The 19911-nt window shown below is 44.8% G+C and overlaps 1 protein-coding gene across 1 annotated transcript in view; it reads left to right on the top strand.

Moving 5' to 3' along the window:
* The window catches only part of LOC144486544 (NACHT, LRR and PYD domains-containing protein 3-like), a 43152-nt gene that overhangs the window by 4044 nt on the left and 19197 nt on the right, over window positions 1–19911 (top strand). Inside the window, exons 2-4 of the mRNA XM_078204594.1 lie at window positions 1199–1368; window positions 6540–6706; window positions 19055–19330. Of these exons, the coding sequence (XP_078060720.1) occupies window positions 1199–1368; window positions 6540–6706; window positions 19055–19330 (613 nt within the window). The remainder of the gene's footprint in view (window positions 1–1198; window positions 1369–6539; window positions 6707–19054; window positions 19331–19911) is intronic.

The raw sequence follows: 19911 nt of genomic DNA, 5'->3' as shown, positions 1-19911 counted from the left end.
TTGAAGAAATTAAATGTCTGAATCACTTTTCCATTTCCATATTGGAGAAAGGAGAGGACAATAGCTGAGTTTGATTATTTGTCAAGGTATAGGGACACAGACACTGACACATCCACACGAGTGGAGAATATGGAGCCACATGCATTTGTATAGCAGCTTTAATGTGGCAACACATCCCAAAACACTCAACAAGAGAAAAATTCAGTGGGAAAACAAATACATAAAACATTCGAAGGGGTCGCTGGGCAGGTGACTAATTTTTGTCAGATTGTTAATCTTTTTGAGGTGAATCTGAGAAGAGGGAAACGTAAAGCAGCCGAGAGGCTTCGGGAGGGAATTCTGGAGTTCAGGACTTGGCCTGGATTGTGGACAAATTATCCTCAAGATACACAACTTGTCAGATTGGGCACGGTAGAGATGTCGCTGGCTTCTCGGGCTGCTGTAGGCTGCATGAATAGGAAGAGAGGGGCCATGGAGAGATTGAAAAGCTAGTTTGAGCATTTTAAAATTGTGTTGTCAGGCTGTGAGATAGTGAGAGTTGGTGAACATAGGTGAATGAACTGAGACGTGGTGTGAGTTAGTCAGGATTCAGGAAGCAGAGTTTCAGAGCAGTGAGAATGTAGAGCTGGATATCAGCAGTTTGCATGTTGAACCTGCTGCCAGGTTACCGAGGGGCAGCATGTTGATGAGGAATAGAAGAGGGCCAATGATAGTGATAATGATGTGGGAGTGGCAAGAGAAAGCAATGTCACTGATTCCCTGGATGGAAAGGAATAGATAAGAATTGAACCAGGGGCCTTTGATGCATTTCCACTCAGCTGCACGACAAGAGGCAGGAGTTGGAGAAGGATAACATGGTCAAGCACGTTAAAGGTTGCAGACGGGTGAATGAAGATATTTCATTGACTTTTGTCAGAGTCGGCCAGGATAGTATTTGTGATTTTAACAGCAGAGGCAGGGTGCAAACTTAACTGTATGGAGCTCCTGCAAAAATGGTGCCGGATTTGGGAGGTAACAACATGTTCAATGACTTTGGAGAGGGAAGTGGGAACTGGAATTGGGGCAGAGGATTGCATGGATAAAGGATGGATTTTTCAAGGGACCCGATGAGGGTGACTGGTATTTTGTGAAATAGCTGCCACTAATATCGTGGTAACATGTGCAATTGTAATATTCTGAAATATATCTTACATATCAGTGAAGATCTCAACGCTCTGCTTCTGATTTTAATATTTACATCTGATCCTGACATTGATATTATCCTCATTACAGAGTCTCAGAATCAGGGAACGTCTGTCAATATCATGGCTGAAGGTTCAAACAGGGGAGAATGTTCAACATCTTCAAAAAGAATGAGCATGGACACAGGTAGGATCACAAAACAATACAAATATAATTCCTGTCTTGTCTGCTGCTCACACAGGAAGAGGGAACAGGACAGGGACTGAGTAGAAAGTGGGAGTGAGGCACCATCTCGAGCGGGTTTATCCAAAGTTCAGCCCAGGGGCCGGGTGTGACTTGTGAAGCTCCTCTGCGCGGCCCTGGAGGCAGTTTTCAAATTGTTGCCAAACAGCTGAGTTTGAATTCAAGATTCTGCTTGGAGTTGCTCCTCTAATCAGAGGTTGTTTCTCTCTCTCGTTGCTGCTGATTGGCTGACTAGCGAGTGTGAATAGGAGAAACAATCCATGATTGGTGACGCAGTGAACAGCGTGCTGAAGGCTGGTGTGAAAAAGGAGCAAAGGTATCTCTGGGTGGGGCAAAGTGCAGTGAGGCTGCAGCCCGGTGGGAGGGAACAGGCGTGGCAGGGCTGGGGTGGATGAAGTCTCGTCGGGTAAAATCGAATCGGGGCTTAAGACAGAATGTTTGTCATTTTCGTGAGAACAGTGACTAAAGGGATGTGTGAATGAATGAGGGTGTGTGGGAGAAAGAGTGACCATGTATCTGTGTGGGGTGGTGAGAGTGAGAGAGAAAATTGAGACTGAGCGTATGTACTCACACTCGTCCCCACTGTCTCAGACAAAAAAATCAGGACCTTTCTCCCGTTATCTCTCCAAGATTTGGCCTCTTGAGTGATTAAAAATGTATATATGTCCTCAAGTTGTAAAGGTGAACAAGCCTGATCGAGAGTGAGATCACATTTACAGGTGGAGGGAGCCCTGACGTACCCAGACTGTCCAATCGACAACTGGAAGTGGGCATTGTAAGGTTGACTCAAGCAAAGTGTTCCTGAGCAACAGTGTGACGTGGGCCACAGAAATAAGAGTGATAGTGGCTGGAGATTCTGTTGTCAGGGGAATAGACAGATTCTTCTACAGCCCTGGCACATCACAAATGGTAAATTAGCTCCCTCGTACCAGAGGAAAGAACATCCTGGAACTGATGGGATCGTCTTTGAGAAGGAGGAAAGACCAGAAAAGATCCATGTTTTGAAGTAGTGACACAGATGGAAAGATGTTCATAGAGGAGCTGTTAAAACTGACGCACTGGAGTGAAAAACAAAGCATGAGTGAGTGATATCTGGATTGTTCTGTGCTGGGTCAGGTCAGGAGGGAAATAAGAGGCTGGTCAATGTGAAACTGCAAGGCTGGAACAGGAGTGGGGTTTCTCATCCTCGGCTTCAGAAGACTGGGCCCTAACGTCTGTACCATGAACCTATCAAGGACAATAGAAAGGTAAGTGGAAAAGTGAAAACAAATAATTGATACGAACATATGGAATAGGAGCAGAAGTCGGCCATTCGGCCCCTTCAGCGCTTCTGCCATTCAATCGGATTAACACTGATCTATTTGTGTTTCGAAATCAACAGCCCTCTGAAAGAAGAAAAACATCTCATCATCTCTGACCTCAGAAGACAACTTTGTTTTAAAATAGTGTCCCCTAGTTCTGGACTTACCCACAAGGGGAAACATCCTTTCCATGTCCTCGGTGTCAATAGCGGATTTTATAGGCTTCAATCAAGTCGCTGCTCACTTTTCTAGACTCTGGGGAAAACAAGCCCAGTCTGTCTAGTGTTTCCTCATAAGACAACCCGCTTCTTCGGGGTATCAGTCCAGTTAACTTCCTCTCAATAGCATCTAATGCACTAATATCTTTGTTACATAATGAGCTCATTAACTGGGCACAATATTCATAGAGTCATAGCGGTTTACAGTATGGAAAGTGGCCCTTCTGCCCAACTTGTCCATGCCACCATTTTTTGTTAACCAGTAAGCTGGCCCCAATTGCCTGCGTTTGGCCCATATCCCTCCATACACATCTTACCCATGTAACTTCTAAATGCTTTTTAAAAGACACAATTGTATCTGACTCCACTCCCATCTCTGGCATCTTGTTCGAGACACTTACTACTCTCTGTGGAAAAAATTGTATCTCTCCCCTCTCACCCTAAACCTATGCCCTCTAGTTTTAGAACCCCCCCCCCCCCACCCCACTACATTTGGGAAAAGTTGTTTCTCATTAATTTCTCATTAAAGTTGCCCCTCATGAATTTACAGACTCTATAAGATGTCCCCTAAGCCTCCTACGCTCCTGGGAAAAAAGTCCCAGTATATCCAGCCTCGCCTTATAACTCAAACCATCAAGTCCCAGTAGCATCCTAGTAGATAATATTTTTTGCACTCTTTCTTGTTTAATAATATCCTTTCTATAATAGGGTGACCAGAACTGTACACAGTATTCCAAGTGTCGCCTCACCAATGTCTTGTACAACTTCAACAAGACGTCCCAACTCCTGTATTCAATGTTCTGACCAATGAAACCAAACATGCCGAATGCCTTCTTCACCACTCTGTCCACCTGTGACTCCACTTTCAAAAAGCTATGAACCTGTTCCCCAAGATCTCTTTGTTCTGTCACTCTCACCAACGCCCTACCATTAACTGAGTAAGTCCTGCCCTGGTTCGATCTACCAAAATGCATCACCTCGTATTTATCTAAATTAAACTCCATCCGCTGTTCATCAGCCATTTGAGATGTGGTCTTCCTAATTCCCTGTAAAACTGATGCATAATATCCTTTTATCTTCAAGTCCCCTCAAAATCAACGACGATATTCCATTAGCCTTTTAATGACTTGCTATACCTGCAAATTATTTTTTTCTGACTCATGCACGAGAACACCCAAATCCAAATGCATCCGAATCCTGCAGCCATTCTCCTGTTTAGTAATACTGTTTCTTTTATCCTCCCTGCCAAAGCAAACAGATTCACATTCTCCCACATAATACTCCATCTGTCAGTTTTACTTACTCACCCATGCTCAACCTCCTTATATCCTCTTCACAAGACCCTTTTCTACCGATGTTTGTATCATTTGTAAATTTAACCTTGATGCCTTCGCTTCTCTCGTCTATTTCATTCATAAAAATTGTAACAAGTTGATGCCGCAGCATAGACGCTTGCAGCTTTCCACTGGTCCCAGCCTGCCAATCGGATAAAGCACCCATTCATCAATACTCTGTTTTCTACCAGCCAGCCAATCTTCTATCAATACTATTATGTTACTCCCTGCACTGTCATCTTTTATTTTCCACAAAACTTTGATGTGGCACCTCCTCAAATGGCCTCTGGAATCCAAGTGCAGCATGTCTACAGGCTCCTCTTTATCCACGGTGTCACTGATCCTTCAAAGAACTCCAGTAAATTAATTCAGCACGATTTCCCTTTTCATGCTGACTCTTCCAGATTTTCTTGAGTTTCTCTGAGTGTCCAGGTATAACCTCCTTAATGATAGATTTGAATGCTTTACCTGTAACAGAAGTCAAAGTAACTGGCCTATAGTATCTTTTTTAACCTCCATCCCTTATTGAATACACGGGTTAAATTTATCTGGTTTTCAGCCTGATGGAACCGTTTCACAAACGAGGGAACTTTAGAAAATTAACACCAATGTGTCCAGTACCTCATGAGCCACATCTTTGTGATCCAAGGATGAATGCCATCTCGATCTGGAGATCTGTCAGCCTCAGCTCTAGCAGTTTGCTCAGCACCAATCCTTCTCGTGATTGCAACTTCATCAAGTTCCTCTCCTAATAGCTGTCCTACAGCTTTTACTGAATGCTTCTGTAGCCGCTAGAGATGTTCCCTTCATCCGCCAGTTCATTATTATCTGCTAGTCTCTCCACATTGTCACTCTCCACAGGACCAGCACCAACTGTATCGGCTCTCTTCTTGTTTGAATACTTGTAAAAACTCCTACTATCAACGTTTGCCATTTTTACCTGCTACCTGTTTATTTAAGTGAAGAACACACGTCTTAGACCCATTCTTCTGTCTCAACCTTTTTTTCACTCTTGCTCTTTACTGCAGTGAACAGTGTCAATCCCCCTCACTGTATTCTTTTGGAACAAAGTGTCCAGCTATTTCTCTCTCTGCCTGATGTTGCACACTGTCTTTTGTTCAGCTTCCAGATCAGTATTCCTAATCTGGATTTCCTCGAGCTGCTTACACTTTCTGCAGACGTGTTTGTCAGGAATCGCCTTGGTGTCCAAAAGCTCCCACATTTCCACAGCTGCAACATAGCACCAATGCTGCCATTGGTCCTTATGTTATTTAGTTAGTTAAATTGGTCATTTAATTAACTTAAAATCATTCCTATGTGTACAACACCTCTTTCCCCCAAGCACTGAAATCCCACTTGAAGCAAATTTGCTGCTCTCAGTCTCTGTCTTACTCCGGCGTAGTTACCTGTTCCTCACACCCCTTTTACACAATACAAAATTAGTATTGATACTGCTACCTTGAAAGAACAGCAAAGAGTGAAAACACATATTTTCGGAGCATCGAAGGAAACTTGCAAGTGATATTAAATCAAAACATTTTTTTCAGTTACATTTGGGTGGTTAGTAATAACGTACACCCTGTGAAAATTGATAATAGTGATATTGTCAGTGAAAATATGGAAATAGGGATATGTCAAATACTTACTTTGCATCAGAATTTACAGTAAATTAGAGAACAACATGCCAGATATCTCCAGGAAACTAATGCTGAATCAGGGATAGGGTTCATTGCAGCATTTTAAGGTGCTGGTGAGGCCACACCTGGAGTACTGTGTACAGTTTTGGTCTCCTTACTTGAGAAAGGAAAAACTGGCACTGGCGAGGATGCAGAGGAGATTCACTCGTTTGATTCTGGAGTTGAGAGGGTTGGCTTATGAGGAGAGACTGCGTAGACTGTGCCTATATTAATTAGAATTCAAAGGAATGAGGGGAGATCTTATAGAAACATATAAGATGATGAAGGGAATAGATAAGATAGAAGCAGGGGAGTTGTTTCCGCTGGCAGGTGAAACTAGAACTATGGGGCATGGCCTCAAAATAAGGGCTAAGTTCGTTACAGGGTTAAGGTCAAATATGCTTTCACTGAATGTTTCTGTGTTAAACACAGTAAGAAGTCTCACAACACCAGGTGTTGGCATCATGTTTCTGTGTTCCCAGACGGTTTGTTGGCAGGGGCCTCGGTTGCTTCTTGTAATGTGAAGTGTAACAACATGGATAGAAACTCATTGACATGTTTATTTTTCTCCATTTGTGTTCACAGATCCAAACTCCACAATCCCTCAGTTCCTGACAAATTGTGATGATTACCAGTTGTTCCAATGGACACAATTCAACCGGGACAGTCTAGTGCGGGCGATGGAAGGAGGAGTGGATGGAGTCAGCTTATCGTTAACATACGAGAAGATTTTCACTGGACAAGAACATGGAGTAAGTGGGAGGAATACAGAATTAGTTTGCATTATTTCAATCAGTACACACCTTTCAGGATATATTGACAAATGATGGTAAAAGAGCAGGTTCTGTCCAGATAATCTTCTAGCAGACAAGGAATCACACCCTGCACTGATAATGGAGTTATGGACCAATAATATTCCTGTCTTTAAGTCTATACCTGACCCAGGTATGAGGAGAGGGAAACCTCAGAGTTTGGAAATTTTGGGATCTGGCGATCCTTTTGGATACTTCACAGCTCGACTGTACTCACCACGCACGGGGACAGCAGCCTGGCTGCACTCACCACGCAGCTTATTGGGATATTTCTGAGTCCACTCAGGTGCTTGTGTAAACCAGTGTTAAAGGCGCCCTTGTAAGATCGGAGCATTGAAACACCATGAAACATGCTTTGATCTCACTGTGGCAGTTTGTATATTTCGTCAAAACCAATTTGTTTCACTAAGGACCTTTATAGAGTCATAGAGATTTACAGCATGCCAACAGGCCCTTCGGCCCAACTTGTCCATGCAGCCCCATTTTTTAACCCCTAAGCTCGTTCCAATTGCGCCTTTTTGTCCCATATCCCTCTTTACCCATCTCATGTAACTCTCTAAATGCTTTTTAAAAGACAAACTTGTACCCGCCTCTACTACTACGTCTGGCAGCTTGTCCCGGAAACTTAACACCCTCTGTGTGAAAAAACTGCTCCTCTGGACCCTTTTGTATCTCTCCCCTCTCACCTTAAACCTATGCCCTCTAGTTTAGTCTCCTCTACCTTTGGGAAAATATATTGACGATCTAGCTGATCTGTGCACCTCTATTTTATAGACCTCTATAAGATCACCCCTCAGCCTTCTACGCTCCAGAGAAAAAAGTCCCAGTCTATCCAGCCTCTCCTTACAACTCAAACCATCAAGTCCCGGTGGCATCCTAGTAAATCTTTTCTACATTCTTTCTAGTTTAATATACTTTCTATAATAGGGTGACTAGAACTGTACACAGCATTCCAAATGTGGCCGTACCAATGTCTTGTACAACTTGAAGACATCCCAACTCCTGTATTCAATGTTCTGACTAATGAAACCAAGCATGCCGAATGCCTTCTTCACCACCCTGTCCACTTTTTCAAGGAGCTATGAACTTGTGCCCCTAGATCTCTTTGTTCTGTAACTCTCACCAACGCCCTACCATTAACTGAGTAAGTCTTGCCCTGGTTCGATCTACGAAAATGCATCACCTTGCATTTATTTAAATTAAACTCCATCTGCCATTCGTCAGTCCACTGGCCCAATTGATCAAGATCCCGTTGCAATGCTAGATAACTGTCTTCACTATCCTCTATGCCACCAATCTTGGTGTCATCTGCAAACTTACTAACCATGCCTACGAAATTCTTATTCAAATCATTAATATGAATGACAAATAACAGTAGACCAAGAACGGATCCCTGAGGCACACCACTAGTCACAGGCTTCCAGTTTGAAAAACAACCCTATACAACCACCCTCTGTCTTCTGTCATCATGCCAATTGTGTCTCCATTTAGCTACCTCACCCTGGATCCCATGAGATTTAACCGTATGCAACAACATACCACGTGGTACCTTGTCAAAGACCTTGCTAAAGTCCATATCGACAACATCAACTGCACTCCCCTCATCTACCTTCTTGGTTACCCCTTCAAAAAACGCAATCAAATTTGAGAGACCTGATTTTCCACTCTCAAAACCACGCTGACAGTCCCCTGTCAGTCATTGCATCTCTAAATGCCTGTAGATCCTATCTCTCAAAATACCTTCTAACAATTTACCCACCACAGATGTGAGGCTCACCGGTCTGTAGTTCCCAGGCTTTTCCCTGCAACTCTTCTTAAACAAACGCACAACATTTGCCACCCTTCAATCTTCAGGCATCTTACCTGTGACTTTAGCTGAGGAAACCTGCTGTCCTGACTCAAGCTGGCCTGTATGTGGATCCAGACACACAGAAATGTGGTTGACTACTCACTGTCCTCTGAAATGGTCCAGAAAAAGAGGCAAACGTTCCCAATCAAGAATGTATTGGCAGCACGATTACTGACTGAACTTTCCAGGCTGAACTTGTGGCAGATTCACTTTTTCATGACAGTGTTGGTAAGACTCAGCGCACAGTCTGTGTTGGAGATGAAGTACCTTCTTTAAACTGAGGAGTGGGTGTGGTGTTGTGCGATGCTCTGCCCTTGTGAAATGTGATAGATTTATCAGGTGCAGCATTGCTTATCACCTCAATCTATTCAATAATAGCATGACGCATCCATCACTCCACCATTATAATCAAACCAGAGGCCTAGCCCTGGTTCAATGAGTTGTGTAGACGAGTGTTATGACAGCCATAAAGGACATGGGAGATGGTCATTAAATCTCCTGTCAGTTTATTGAAGTTCAAAGTTCCTGCTTGAGCAGAGGCTTTAGTCGGACTGCTGGTCCTGGGATACAGACTTGCTTGCTGTAAGTCGTGATTGCGGCTCTTCCTTTTGATTTTCAGTAAACGGTTTCTGGTGATGGGAAAGTGGATTTGGAGGCTGACTGCATTGGCGATGAGGAGTGAATAAAAAAACATTTTTTTCCCCTCTGTGAACAACCGCCATTTGTCAAGTAGCTTCTTCAGTAATGAAAAGCAAATATGTTTCTTCTTGGGCAACCTGAGCCCTATAATAACAGTGTACAGAGTGCATGCATCACTACTTGTCAGGCAGGGAGGAGGCAGACGTGTGAGGGAACCGTGGTTTACTAAGGAGGTTGAATCTCTTGTGAAGAGGAAGAAGGAGACTTATGTTAATATGAGACGTGAAGGCTCAGTTAGGGCGCTTGAGAGTTACAAGTTAGCCAGGAAGGACCTAAAGAAAGAGTTAAGAAGAGCCAGGAGGGGACATGAGAAGTCTTTGGCAGGTAGGATCAAGGAAAACCCTAAAGCTTTCTATAGGTATGTCAGGAGTGAAAGAATGACCAGGGTAAGATTAGGGCCAGTCAAGGACAGTAGTGGGAAGTTGTGCGTGGAATCTGAAGAGATAGGAGAGCCACTAAATGAATATTTTTCGTCGGTATTCACACTGGAGAGGGATAGTGTTGTTGAGGGGAGTACTGAGATGCAGGCTGTTGGACTGAATGGGATTGATGTTCATAAGGAGGAGGTATTAGCAATTTCTGGAAAGGGTAAAAATAAATAAGTCCCCTGGACCAGATGAGATTTATCCTCGGATTCTCTGGGAGGCTAGAGAGGAGATTGCAGAGCCTTTGGCTTTGATCTTTGTGTTGTCATTGTCTACAGGAACAATGCCAGAAGACTGGAGGATAGCAAATGTTGTCCCCTTGTTCAAGAAGGGGAGTAGGGACTACCCTGGTAATTATAGACCGGTAAGCCTTACTTCTGTTGTGGGCAAAGTATTGGAAAGGATTATAAGAGATAGGATGTATAATCACCTCGAAAGGAATAATTTGATTAGGGATAGTCAGCACTGTTTTGTGAAGGGTAGGTTGTGCCTCACAAACCTTATTGAATTCTTTGAGAAGGTGACTAAAGAGGTGGATGAGGGGAAAGCGGTTCATGTGGTGTATATGGATTTCAGCAAAGCGTTTGATAAGGTTCCCCATGGTAAGCTTTTGCAGAAAATACGTACACATGTGATTGAGGGTGATTTAGTGGTTTAGATCAGGAATTGGCTTGCTGTAAGAAAACAGAGGGTGGTGGTTGATGGGAAATATTCATCCTGGAGTTCAGTTCCTAGTGGTGTACCGCAGGGATTTGTTTTGGGGCCACTGCTGTTTGTCATTTTTAGTAATGACCTGGATGAGGGCGTGGAAGGATGGATTAGTAAATGTGCGGATGACACTAAAGTCGGTGGAGTTGTAGACAGTGTGGAGGGAAGTGGCAGGTTACAGAGGGATATAGATAGGCTGCAGAGCTGGTCTGAGAGGTGGCAAATGGAGTTTAATGCGGAAATGTGTGAGGGGTGATTCACTTTGGAAGGAGTAACAGGAATACAGAGTACTGGGCTAATGGTAAGATACTTGGTAGTGTGGATGAACAGAGGGATCTGGGTGTCCATGTGCATAGATCCCTGAAAGTTGGCACCCAGGTAGATAGGGTTGTTAAGAAGGCGTATGGTGTGTTAGCTTTTATTGGTAGAGGGATTGAGTTTCGGAGCCAGGAGGTCATGCTGCAACTGTACAAAACTCTGGTGCGGCCACATTTGGAGTATTGCGTACACTTCTGGTCGCCATATTATAGGAAAGATTTGGAAGTGTTGGAAAGGGTGCAGAGGGGATTTACCAGGATGTTGCCTGGTATGGTGGGAAAATCGTATGAGGAAAGGCTGAGGGGCTTGAGGTTGTTTTTGTTAGAGAGAAGAAGGTTAACAGGTGACTTAATAGAAGCATACAAGATGATCAGAGGATTAGATAGGGTGGATAGTGAGAGCCTTTTTCCTCGGATGGTGTTGGCTAGCACGAGGGGACATAGCTTTAAATTGAGGGGTGAGAGATATAGGACAGATGTTAGAGGTAGGTTCTTTACTCAGAGAGTAGTAAGGGCGTGGAATGCCCTGCTTGCAGCAGTAGTGGACTCGTCAACATTAAGAGCGTTCAAATGGTTACTGGATAAACATATGGATGATATTGGAATAGTGTTGATTAGAGGAGCTTTAGATTGGTTCCACTGGTCGGCGCAACATCGAGGGCCGAAGGGCCTGTACTGCACTGTAATGTTCTATGTTCCACTTTCATGTTCGCAACATTGAAGGAGATGAAAAACAAATGTAATATTGTTGACAGCATGCGAGGCCCTGACATTCAATGTGATTTTAAAAGTTTGACTTTGCTGCATGTCCCTGACTTAAACTTTTGATGAAGTAGTAGACGTGGGGAAAAACCACCGTGACCCGAATCCTTCTGTTATACTCCAGATATACCACTTCAATGTGGCCAAGAAACCTGTAGGGAACCTGTCACCCAATTCTTGTCCGGATTATGAAAATTAGCAGAACATTTGTGAAGTCATGCTGCCTCTGGATGAATTGTGGTGATATAGATTGGTATGCAGCATCAATAACCTAACGACCCAAAATAAGCTGTTGGCATGACTCAGTCTGGATTTACAACAAATAATTCCAAGAACCTCATGTCAGAAGAATGCAGACGAGGTGCTCAGGAGCTACAAGGGTCGTCAGGCAGCAAAGTTATCCAACTGGGGAGAGTGTCATTGTGTAAACAGTCTTCAATAGAGAGTGCTTGTGTAAACCAGGTGTTAAAGGACCCCTTGCGAGATCGGAACTTTAAAACACCATGAAACATTCAACGAAAGGCAATAATGACCCGAAGAGTGTGAGGGAACATAGGCCAGAGAGTTGCGGATGCCAGACAATAAATTATTACAAGTACTGCCAAAGGATACAGCCAAGGTGAAATTTTAGGAATAGGCAAAATGTGTGCTGCCCAGTGAAGAAACCATGGCCAATACCTGACCGTACCATGCAGCTATTCCTTCTTCCAGAGTCAGAGATATACAACGGAATCACATCACCACAACAAAGGCTGCCCTCATAATTGCAGAATTACTGGTAAATGGCTAACCCCAAAGAACAAAGAAACAGGAACAGGCCCTTCGGCCCTCCAAGCCTGCACTGACCATGCTGCCCGACTTAACTAAAACCCCCTACCCTTCCAGGGACGATATCCCTCCATTCCCATCCTATTCATGTATTTGTCAAGATGCTTAAAGTCACTATCGTATCTACTTCCACTACGTCCCCCGGCAGCGAGTTCCAGGCACCCACCACCCTCGCTGTAAAAAATCTGCCTCGTACATCTCCTTTAAACCTTGCCCCTCGCACCTTAAACCTGTGCCCCCTCGTAATTGACTCTTCCACCCTGGAGGAAAAACTTCTGACTATCCACTCTGTCCATGCCCCTCATAATCTTGTCGACTTCTATCAGGTCGCCCCTCAACCTCTGTCGTTCCAGTGAGAACAAGCCAAGTTTCTCCAACCTCTCCTCATAGCTAATGCCCTCCATACCAGGCAACATCCTGGTAAATCTTTTCTGTAACCTCCACAAAGCCTCCACATCCTTCTGGTAGTGTGGCGACCAGAATTGAACACTATATTCCAAGTACGGCCTAACTAAGGTTCGATAAAGCTGCAACATGGCTTGCCAATTTTTAAACTCAGTGCTCCGGCCGATGAAGGCAAGTATGCCGTATGGCTTCTTGACTACCTTCTCCACCTGCATTGCCACGTTCAGTGACCTGTGTACCTGTGCACCCAGATCCCTTTGTCTATCAATACTCTTAAGGGTTCTGCCATTTACTGTATATTTCCTTTCTGTATTAGACCTCCAAAATGCATTACCTCACATTTGTCCCGATTTAAACTCTGCCACCTCTCCACCCAAGTCTCCAACCGATCTATATCCTGCTGTATCCTCTGATGGTCCTCATCGCTATCTGCAAATCCACCAACCTTTGTATCGTCCGCAAACTTACCAATCAAACCAGTTACATTTTCCTCCAAATCATTGTAATATATATATATATATATATATATATAAAACAGCAATGGTCCCAGCACTGATCTTTGAGGAACGCCACTTGTCACAGCTCTCCATTCAGTAACGCACCCTTCCACTGCTACTCTCTGTCTTCTTTGACTGAGCCATTTTTGAATCCACCTTGCCAGCTCAGCTCTGATCCCATGCGACTTCACCTTCTGCACCAGTCTGCCATGCGGGACCTTGTCAAAGGCCTTACTGAAGTCCATGTAGACAACATCCACTGCCCTACCCTCACCAATCATCTTCGTCACTTCCTCGAAAAACTTGACCAAGTTCGTGAGACACGACCTCCGCTTCATAAAACCATGTTGCCTCTCTCTAATTTCCAAGTGGGAATAAATCCTGTCTCGAAGAATCCTCTCCAATAATTTCCCTACACTAATGGACGTCATAATGGATACCCATAATGGGCATTTGGTACATCCTTAGCTGGTCTCTGTTCTAGGAGAACAGACACACAAACACCTCCAACCTGGCATCCAACTCCTAAGTTTGGAAGACACAAAGGCCAGGCTCGCCACCCGCACATGGGAATCTTTATAAGTAAAAATCACCACCGTGGTCTCAGTGACTTCAAGGCAGCAAACAACTCGCCTCACACAAAAGGATCAAGTTTCATGGGACGAGATTGGCTCCTGAAGACCCGGCTGATGCGGTTGGAGATCTTTCGGCTCGGCGTTGGGTGACTGTACAAAGTCCAGTCGATGCCCTGGAAGTTTCCAAGAAAGTCTTGAAAAAAATAAAAGGGGCCAATGCCAAGATCTACATCGACCCCGATGCTAAACCTAGGGCAAGACCAGTTCCTTACTCCATGCTGGAGAAGTTGGAAACTGAACTGGGGTGTCTTGAAAGTGGAGATAGAATAAGGCCTGTGCAATTTGCAGAATGGGCGGTGCCTGTAGTGGCTGTTTTTTAAGTCCAGCAAATCAGTTTGTCATCGGGATTATAAACAGCCAGCTGGTTTTTCAAACTCGATAGGCACTCCTGTTCAGAATCAAAGATCTCTATGCTAACGCAACAGGTGGCAGATGTTCACCAATTTGGACATGTGCCACGTCTATCTTCGGCTTGTATTGGATGAGTCCTCCTAGAAATATGTGATAAATGCGAACAAGGGACAGTATAAGTAAACTCGCTTGCCCTTCGATCTCATCAGCGTGCCATTTTCCAATGAGTCACGGAGAACATTCTTCAAGGGCAACCCAAGTAGCTTCGTAACAGGGACACCTAGCATACTTTAAAAAAGGTCTTGCAGAGTTTTTCAAAAACGGGCGAGTGCTTGATGAGGGAGAAATGCATCTTCCAAGCAGCTGAAGTAACCTACTTAGGCTACCAGATAGATGGCAACGGGTTAGACCCAGTGGAGGATAAGCTAAAAACAATCAAGGAGGCATCAACTCCAAAGAACTCCACAGGGGTTGAAATATTTTCTGGGATTGGTTACTTATTATGGAAAAATTATCCTGAATTTGCCTTCCATGCTGGTCCCCTTGCACGCCTTACTATGAAAATACAGAGATGGTCCTGGGAAGCTCCACAGGCAGAGACTTTTGCCAAAGTCAAATGTTAGCTATTGTAATCTAACTTATTGGCCCATTTTGATGCCGACAAATAACTTGTGCTGACACGCAACATTTCCCTGTACAGGGATAGGCCGGTGCTTTTACAGCACTCGAAAGATGGGACGGAGAAGCCCACCGTGCGTGCATCCAGGACCTTTCTGGATGTAGAGTGAAGGTATTCTCAGATTGAGGAAGAAGGGTTGGCGATGTATTTGGGGTGGAAAAATTCCATCAGTATGTCTATGGTAGACGTTTCACAATCATTACCAATCACAAATTCTTATTGGGACATTTCAACCAGGACAGGGCATCCCGTTATTGTCTCCATCCAGATACAGCATTGGGCCATTTTACTGGCTGCCTACAAATATCGTGCAGAGCACCAGTCTGGAATCCAGATTGCCAATACACTGAGTCGCCTCGCATTGCCCACAAGCCTATCTCCTTTACCAGCATTGCATCAGGTCGTGATGACACTAAATCATTTGGAGAGTTTGCCAGTCTCCGCAAGGCAGATTAGAGCCTGGACATAGAAAGATCAATCTACAGCATTTGATCCTACATGGAGGTTTCCAATGATGACCCTGCGAAGAAATGCAACCTTAACTAGCTAAGAAAGACTAGCAGTGTTGAGGATGGGATCATTGAGGGTCTCGAGTGTCGTTCTACCCCCAGGATGACATCCAATATTCATGGAACTACTTAATGGCCATCTTGGAGTATCAGAGATGAAAATGCTGGCCAGGAGTTACGTCTGCTGTCCCGGCCTCGACTCAGTCACTACGGACTTGGATAAGCAGTGTGACATGTGCTAAGAAAATCAAAAGCTTCCTCCCTCAGTCTCTCTGCACCCATAGGAATAATGTGGCAGGCCATGGGTACAAGTACATGTGGACTTTGCAGGGCTCTTTATGGGTTCCATGTTTTTAATCATGGTACATACACACTTCAAATGGTTGAAGATGTACTGCATGAGTTCCATGACTTATCACAGTGTCAGAGAGGAGGTTTGATGAGGACTTATCTGTTGAGGTAGTATGGGCGGAGATTAGAAATAGGAGAGGAGAGGTCACCCTGTTGGGAGTCTTTTATAGACCTCCTAAAAGTTCTAGAGAGGTTGAGGAAAGGATTGCGGAGTCAATCCTGCTTAGGAGTGAAAGTAATAGGGCAATTGTTATGGGGGATTTTAACTTGACTAATATTGACTGGAATTGTTATAGCTCTAGCTCGTTAGAGGGGTCAGTTTTTGTTCAAAGCGTGCAGGAAGGTTTTTTGACTCAGTATGTAGACAGGCCAACTAGAGGTGAGGCTATATTGGATCTGGTGCTGGGAAATGAGCCAGACCAGGTGCTAGACTTGGAAGTTGGTGTGCATTTTGGTGATAGTGACCACAATTCGGTTACGTTCACCTTAGTGATGGAAAGGGATAGGCATGAACCTCGGGCCAGTGGTTTTAGCTGGGGGAAGGGTAATTATGAGGCTATTAGGAGAGAATTAGGAAACATAGGTTGGACTAGGAGATTACAGGGACTGGGAACGTCCGACATGTGGAGTTTTTTCAAGGAGCAGCTACTGCGAGTCTGTGATAGGTATGTCCCTGTCAGGCAAGGAGGAATTGGTAGGGCTAGGGAACCGTGGTGCACCAAAAAAGTTTCTTTGTTGGTTAAAAAGAAAAAGGAGGCTTATGTTCGGATGAGACGTGAGCACTCGGGTAGTGCACTAGAAAGCTTTAGATTGGCTAAGAGGGAGTTGAAGAGCGAGCTTAGAAGGGCTAAAAGGGGACATGAGAAGACTTTGGCGGATAGGGTTAAAGAGAATCCTAAGGCGTTCTATAGGTATGTCAAGAACAGAAGGTTGGTTAGGGCAAGTTTAGGGCCAGTTATAGATGGCAGAGGGAAGTTATGTGTGGAACCGGAGGAGATTGGTGAAGCATTGAACCAATATTTCTCTTCGGTGTTCACGCAAGGGGACATGAATATAGCTGAGGAGGACACTGGGTTGCAAGGGAGTAGAATAGACAGTATTACAGTTGATAAGGAGGATGTGCAGGATATTCTGGAGGGTCTGAAAATAGATAAATCCCCTGGTCCGGATGGGATTTATCCAAGGATTCTCTGGGAGGCAAGAGAAGTGATTGCAGAGCCTCTGGCTCTGATCTTCAGGTCGTCGTTGGCCTCTGGTATAGTACCAGAAGATTGGAGGTTAGCGAATGTTGTCCCATTGTTTAAGAAGGGGAACAGAGACTTCCCCGGGAATTATAGACCGGTGAGTCTCACTTCTGTTGTCGGCAAGATGTTGGAAAAAATTATAAGGGATAGGATTTATAGTTATTTGGAGAGTAATGAATTGATAGGTGATAGTCAGCATGGTTTTGTGGCAGGTAGGTCGTGCCTTACTAACCTTATTGAGTTTTTTGAGAAAGTGACCAAGGAGGTGGATGGGGGCAAGGCAGTGGACGTGGTATATATGGATTTTAGTAAGGCGTTTGATAAGGTTCACCATGGTAGGCTTCTGGGATTGGGGGTGATCTAGGAAATTGGATCAGGAATTGGCTAGCGGATAGGAAACAGAGGGTGGTGGTTGATAGTAAATATTCATCATGGAGTGCGGTTACAAGTGGTGTACCTCAGGGATCTGTTTTGGGGCCACTGCTGTTTGTAATATTTATTAATGATCTGGATGAGGGTATAGTTGGGTGGATTAGCAAATTTGCTGATGACACCAAAGTCGGTGGTGTGGTAGACAGTGAGGAAGGGTGTCGTAGTTTGCAGGAAGACTTAGACAGGTTGCAAAGTTGGGCCGAGAGGTGGCGGATGGAGTTTAATGCGGAGAAGTGTGAGGTAATTCACTTTGGTAGGAATAACAGATGTGTTGAGTATAGGGCTAACGGGAGGACTTTGAATAGTGTGGAGGAGCAGAGGGATCTAGGTGTATGTGTGCATAGATCCCTGAAAGTTGGGAATCAAGTAGATAGGGTTGTTAAGAAGGCATATGGTGTCTTGGCGTTTATTGGTAGGGGGATTGAATTTAGGAGTCGTAGCGTTATGTTGCAACTGTACACAACTCTGGTGCGGCCGCACTTGGAGTACTGTGTGCAGTTCTGGTCCCCACATTACAGGAAGGATGTGGAGGCTTTGGAGAGGGTGCAGAGGAGGTTTACCAGGATGTTGCCTGGTATGGAGGGGAGATCCTATGAGGAGAGGCTGAGGGATTTGGGATTGTTTTCGCTGGAAAGGCGGCGGCTAAGAGGGGATCTTATTGAAACATATAAGATGATTAGAGGATTAGATAGGGTGGATAGTGATAGCCTTTTTCCTCTGATGGAGAAATCCAGCACGAGGGGGCATGGCTTTAAATTGAGGGGGGGGTAGTTATAGAACCGATGTCAGGGGTAGGTTCTTTACCCAGAGGGTGGTGAGGGATTGGAATGCCCTGCCAGCATCAGTAGTAAATGCGCCTAGTTTGGGGGCGTTTAAGAGATCCGTAGATAGGTTCATGGACGAAAAGAAATTGGTTTAGGTTGGAGGGTCACAGTTTTTTTTTAACTGGTCGGTGCAACATCGTGGGCCGAAGGGCCTGTTCTGCGCTGTAATGTTCTATGTTCTATGTTCTATCCCAGGCTGCGATCAATAAATTGCGATAAAGCTGTTGTACGCATGGGACAGCAGAAGCCCTGGTTTCCAATAGTGTTATGGCCATTACCTGCAGTGATTTTCAGAATGTCGGCTCTGTGTCCAAATCACCCGACCCAGCACCTACCAGCCCGTCGTCAAACAGATTGGCGGAACAGGCGGTGCAAACCTTCAGAAATGGCATGAGCAAAACAACTGATGGCAACCATGGAGAGCAAACTGGCATGATATTTGTTTGACTATCGGACCACACCATATATAACAAACGGAGTTGCCTCTGTGGAACTGTTACTGGGATGGCAGCTTCATACAAGACAGAGACTACTGTTTCCAAACCTGGCAGGGAGGGTGGGGACCCAACGAGAAAATCAGAAGAAAAATCAAGATTCTACAAGGACAGAAAGAACATTTGAAACCGGTCACCTGATTCACACAATCAACTTCAGCGATGGTCCCAGCTGGGACCCTGTGCTTGTTATGGAGAAAACGGGGCCTGTATCTGAAGCTTAAATCTTTAAAGAAACAGCTGGAGCATCTCAGACGCAGGTTGTCCACTTCTGAACAGGTCTCACTACCCATGGAGACAGCTGCTTCCAATGTTGGCCCTCAACGCAAAGCTGAGTCCGCATTAGCCTCTCCAGATAAAGAAGGCATGGACTCGGAGATGAAAGCTGAGGAAGCGGGTGTCCAGGCTACAAAAAAAACCCACGGAGGAGACCGCATCAGTGAACCTACGATGCTCCCTCGAAACAGAGATCCCTATTCACTTCACTGCCTGACCCAGGCCGGCCTTCAATGCACAGCAGACCAAACGCTAAGTGACAGAAAGTATCTCCTCATGGTGGGTGTTTTGGGGGAGAAACGGACTCGAGGTGGGGGGAGGGGTGGGGCGTGTGTTATGAAGGACACGGGGGATCGTTGATAGATCTGCCCAGGGGTTTTGTGGAGTACAAAGTCACTTATTAAGCAAAGGGAGCCTTGCCCAATGGTAAGATAGCGATTGGAGTTTAAAACCTGTTGCTTTAAGCCACACTGTTATTGCAGGTCCCAGGTTTACAGACTTGTTTACTCCAACGGACGCAACTCATCTTGTTAGTCCCATTAAAGGGTTTCTAGAGAGAGGAAACTGGCTTTTTCTGAATTACTACAGAGGGCACTGCAGGAACAGCAGCAGGGATACATAAAAATGATATGCCAACCTGCTGAATCTACAACCCCTCACCATGCTATAGGTAGACAGGCAAGTTGAGCCACAACTGACACAGCATAAAGCTTTTCTATCCTGCCACGCCAGGCATATGATGTTGGATAATTAAACAGCAAACGTGTGGAGGGGATTTCGCAAAGTTCCACGTCAAAAACATCAGAATCCAGCTCACGAGTGCAAAAGACACGGCTGAAGCATTCGCAATAATATTCAGC

The sequence above is a fragment of the Mustelus asterias genome, unplaced genomic scaffold (genome assembly GCF_964213995.1).
Source record: "Mustelus asterias unplaced genomic scaffold, sMusAst1.hap1.1 HAP1_SCAFFOLD_388, whole genome shotgun sequence".
NCBI lineage: Eukaryota > Metazoa > Chordata > Chondrichthyes > Carcharhiniformes > Triakidae > Mustelus > Mustelus asterias.
Note: the sequence above shows the minus strand (reverse complement) of the source record. Positions and strands in the feature narration are given on the sequence as shown.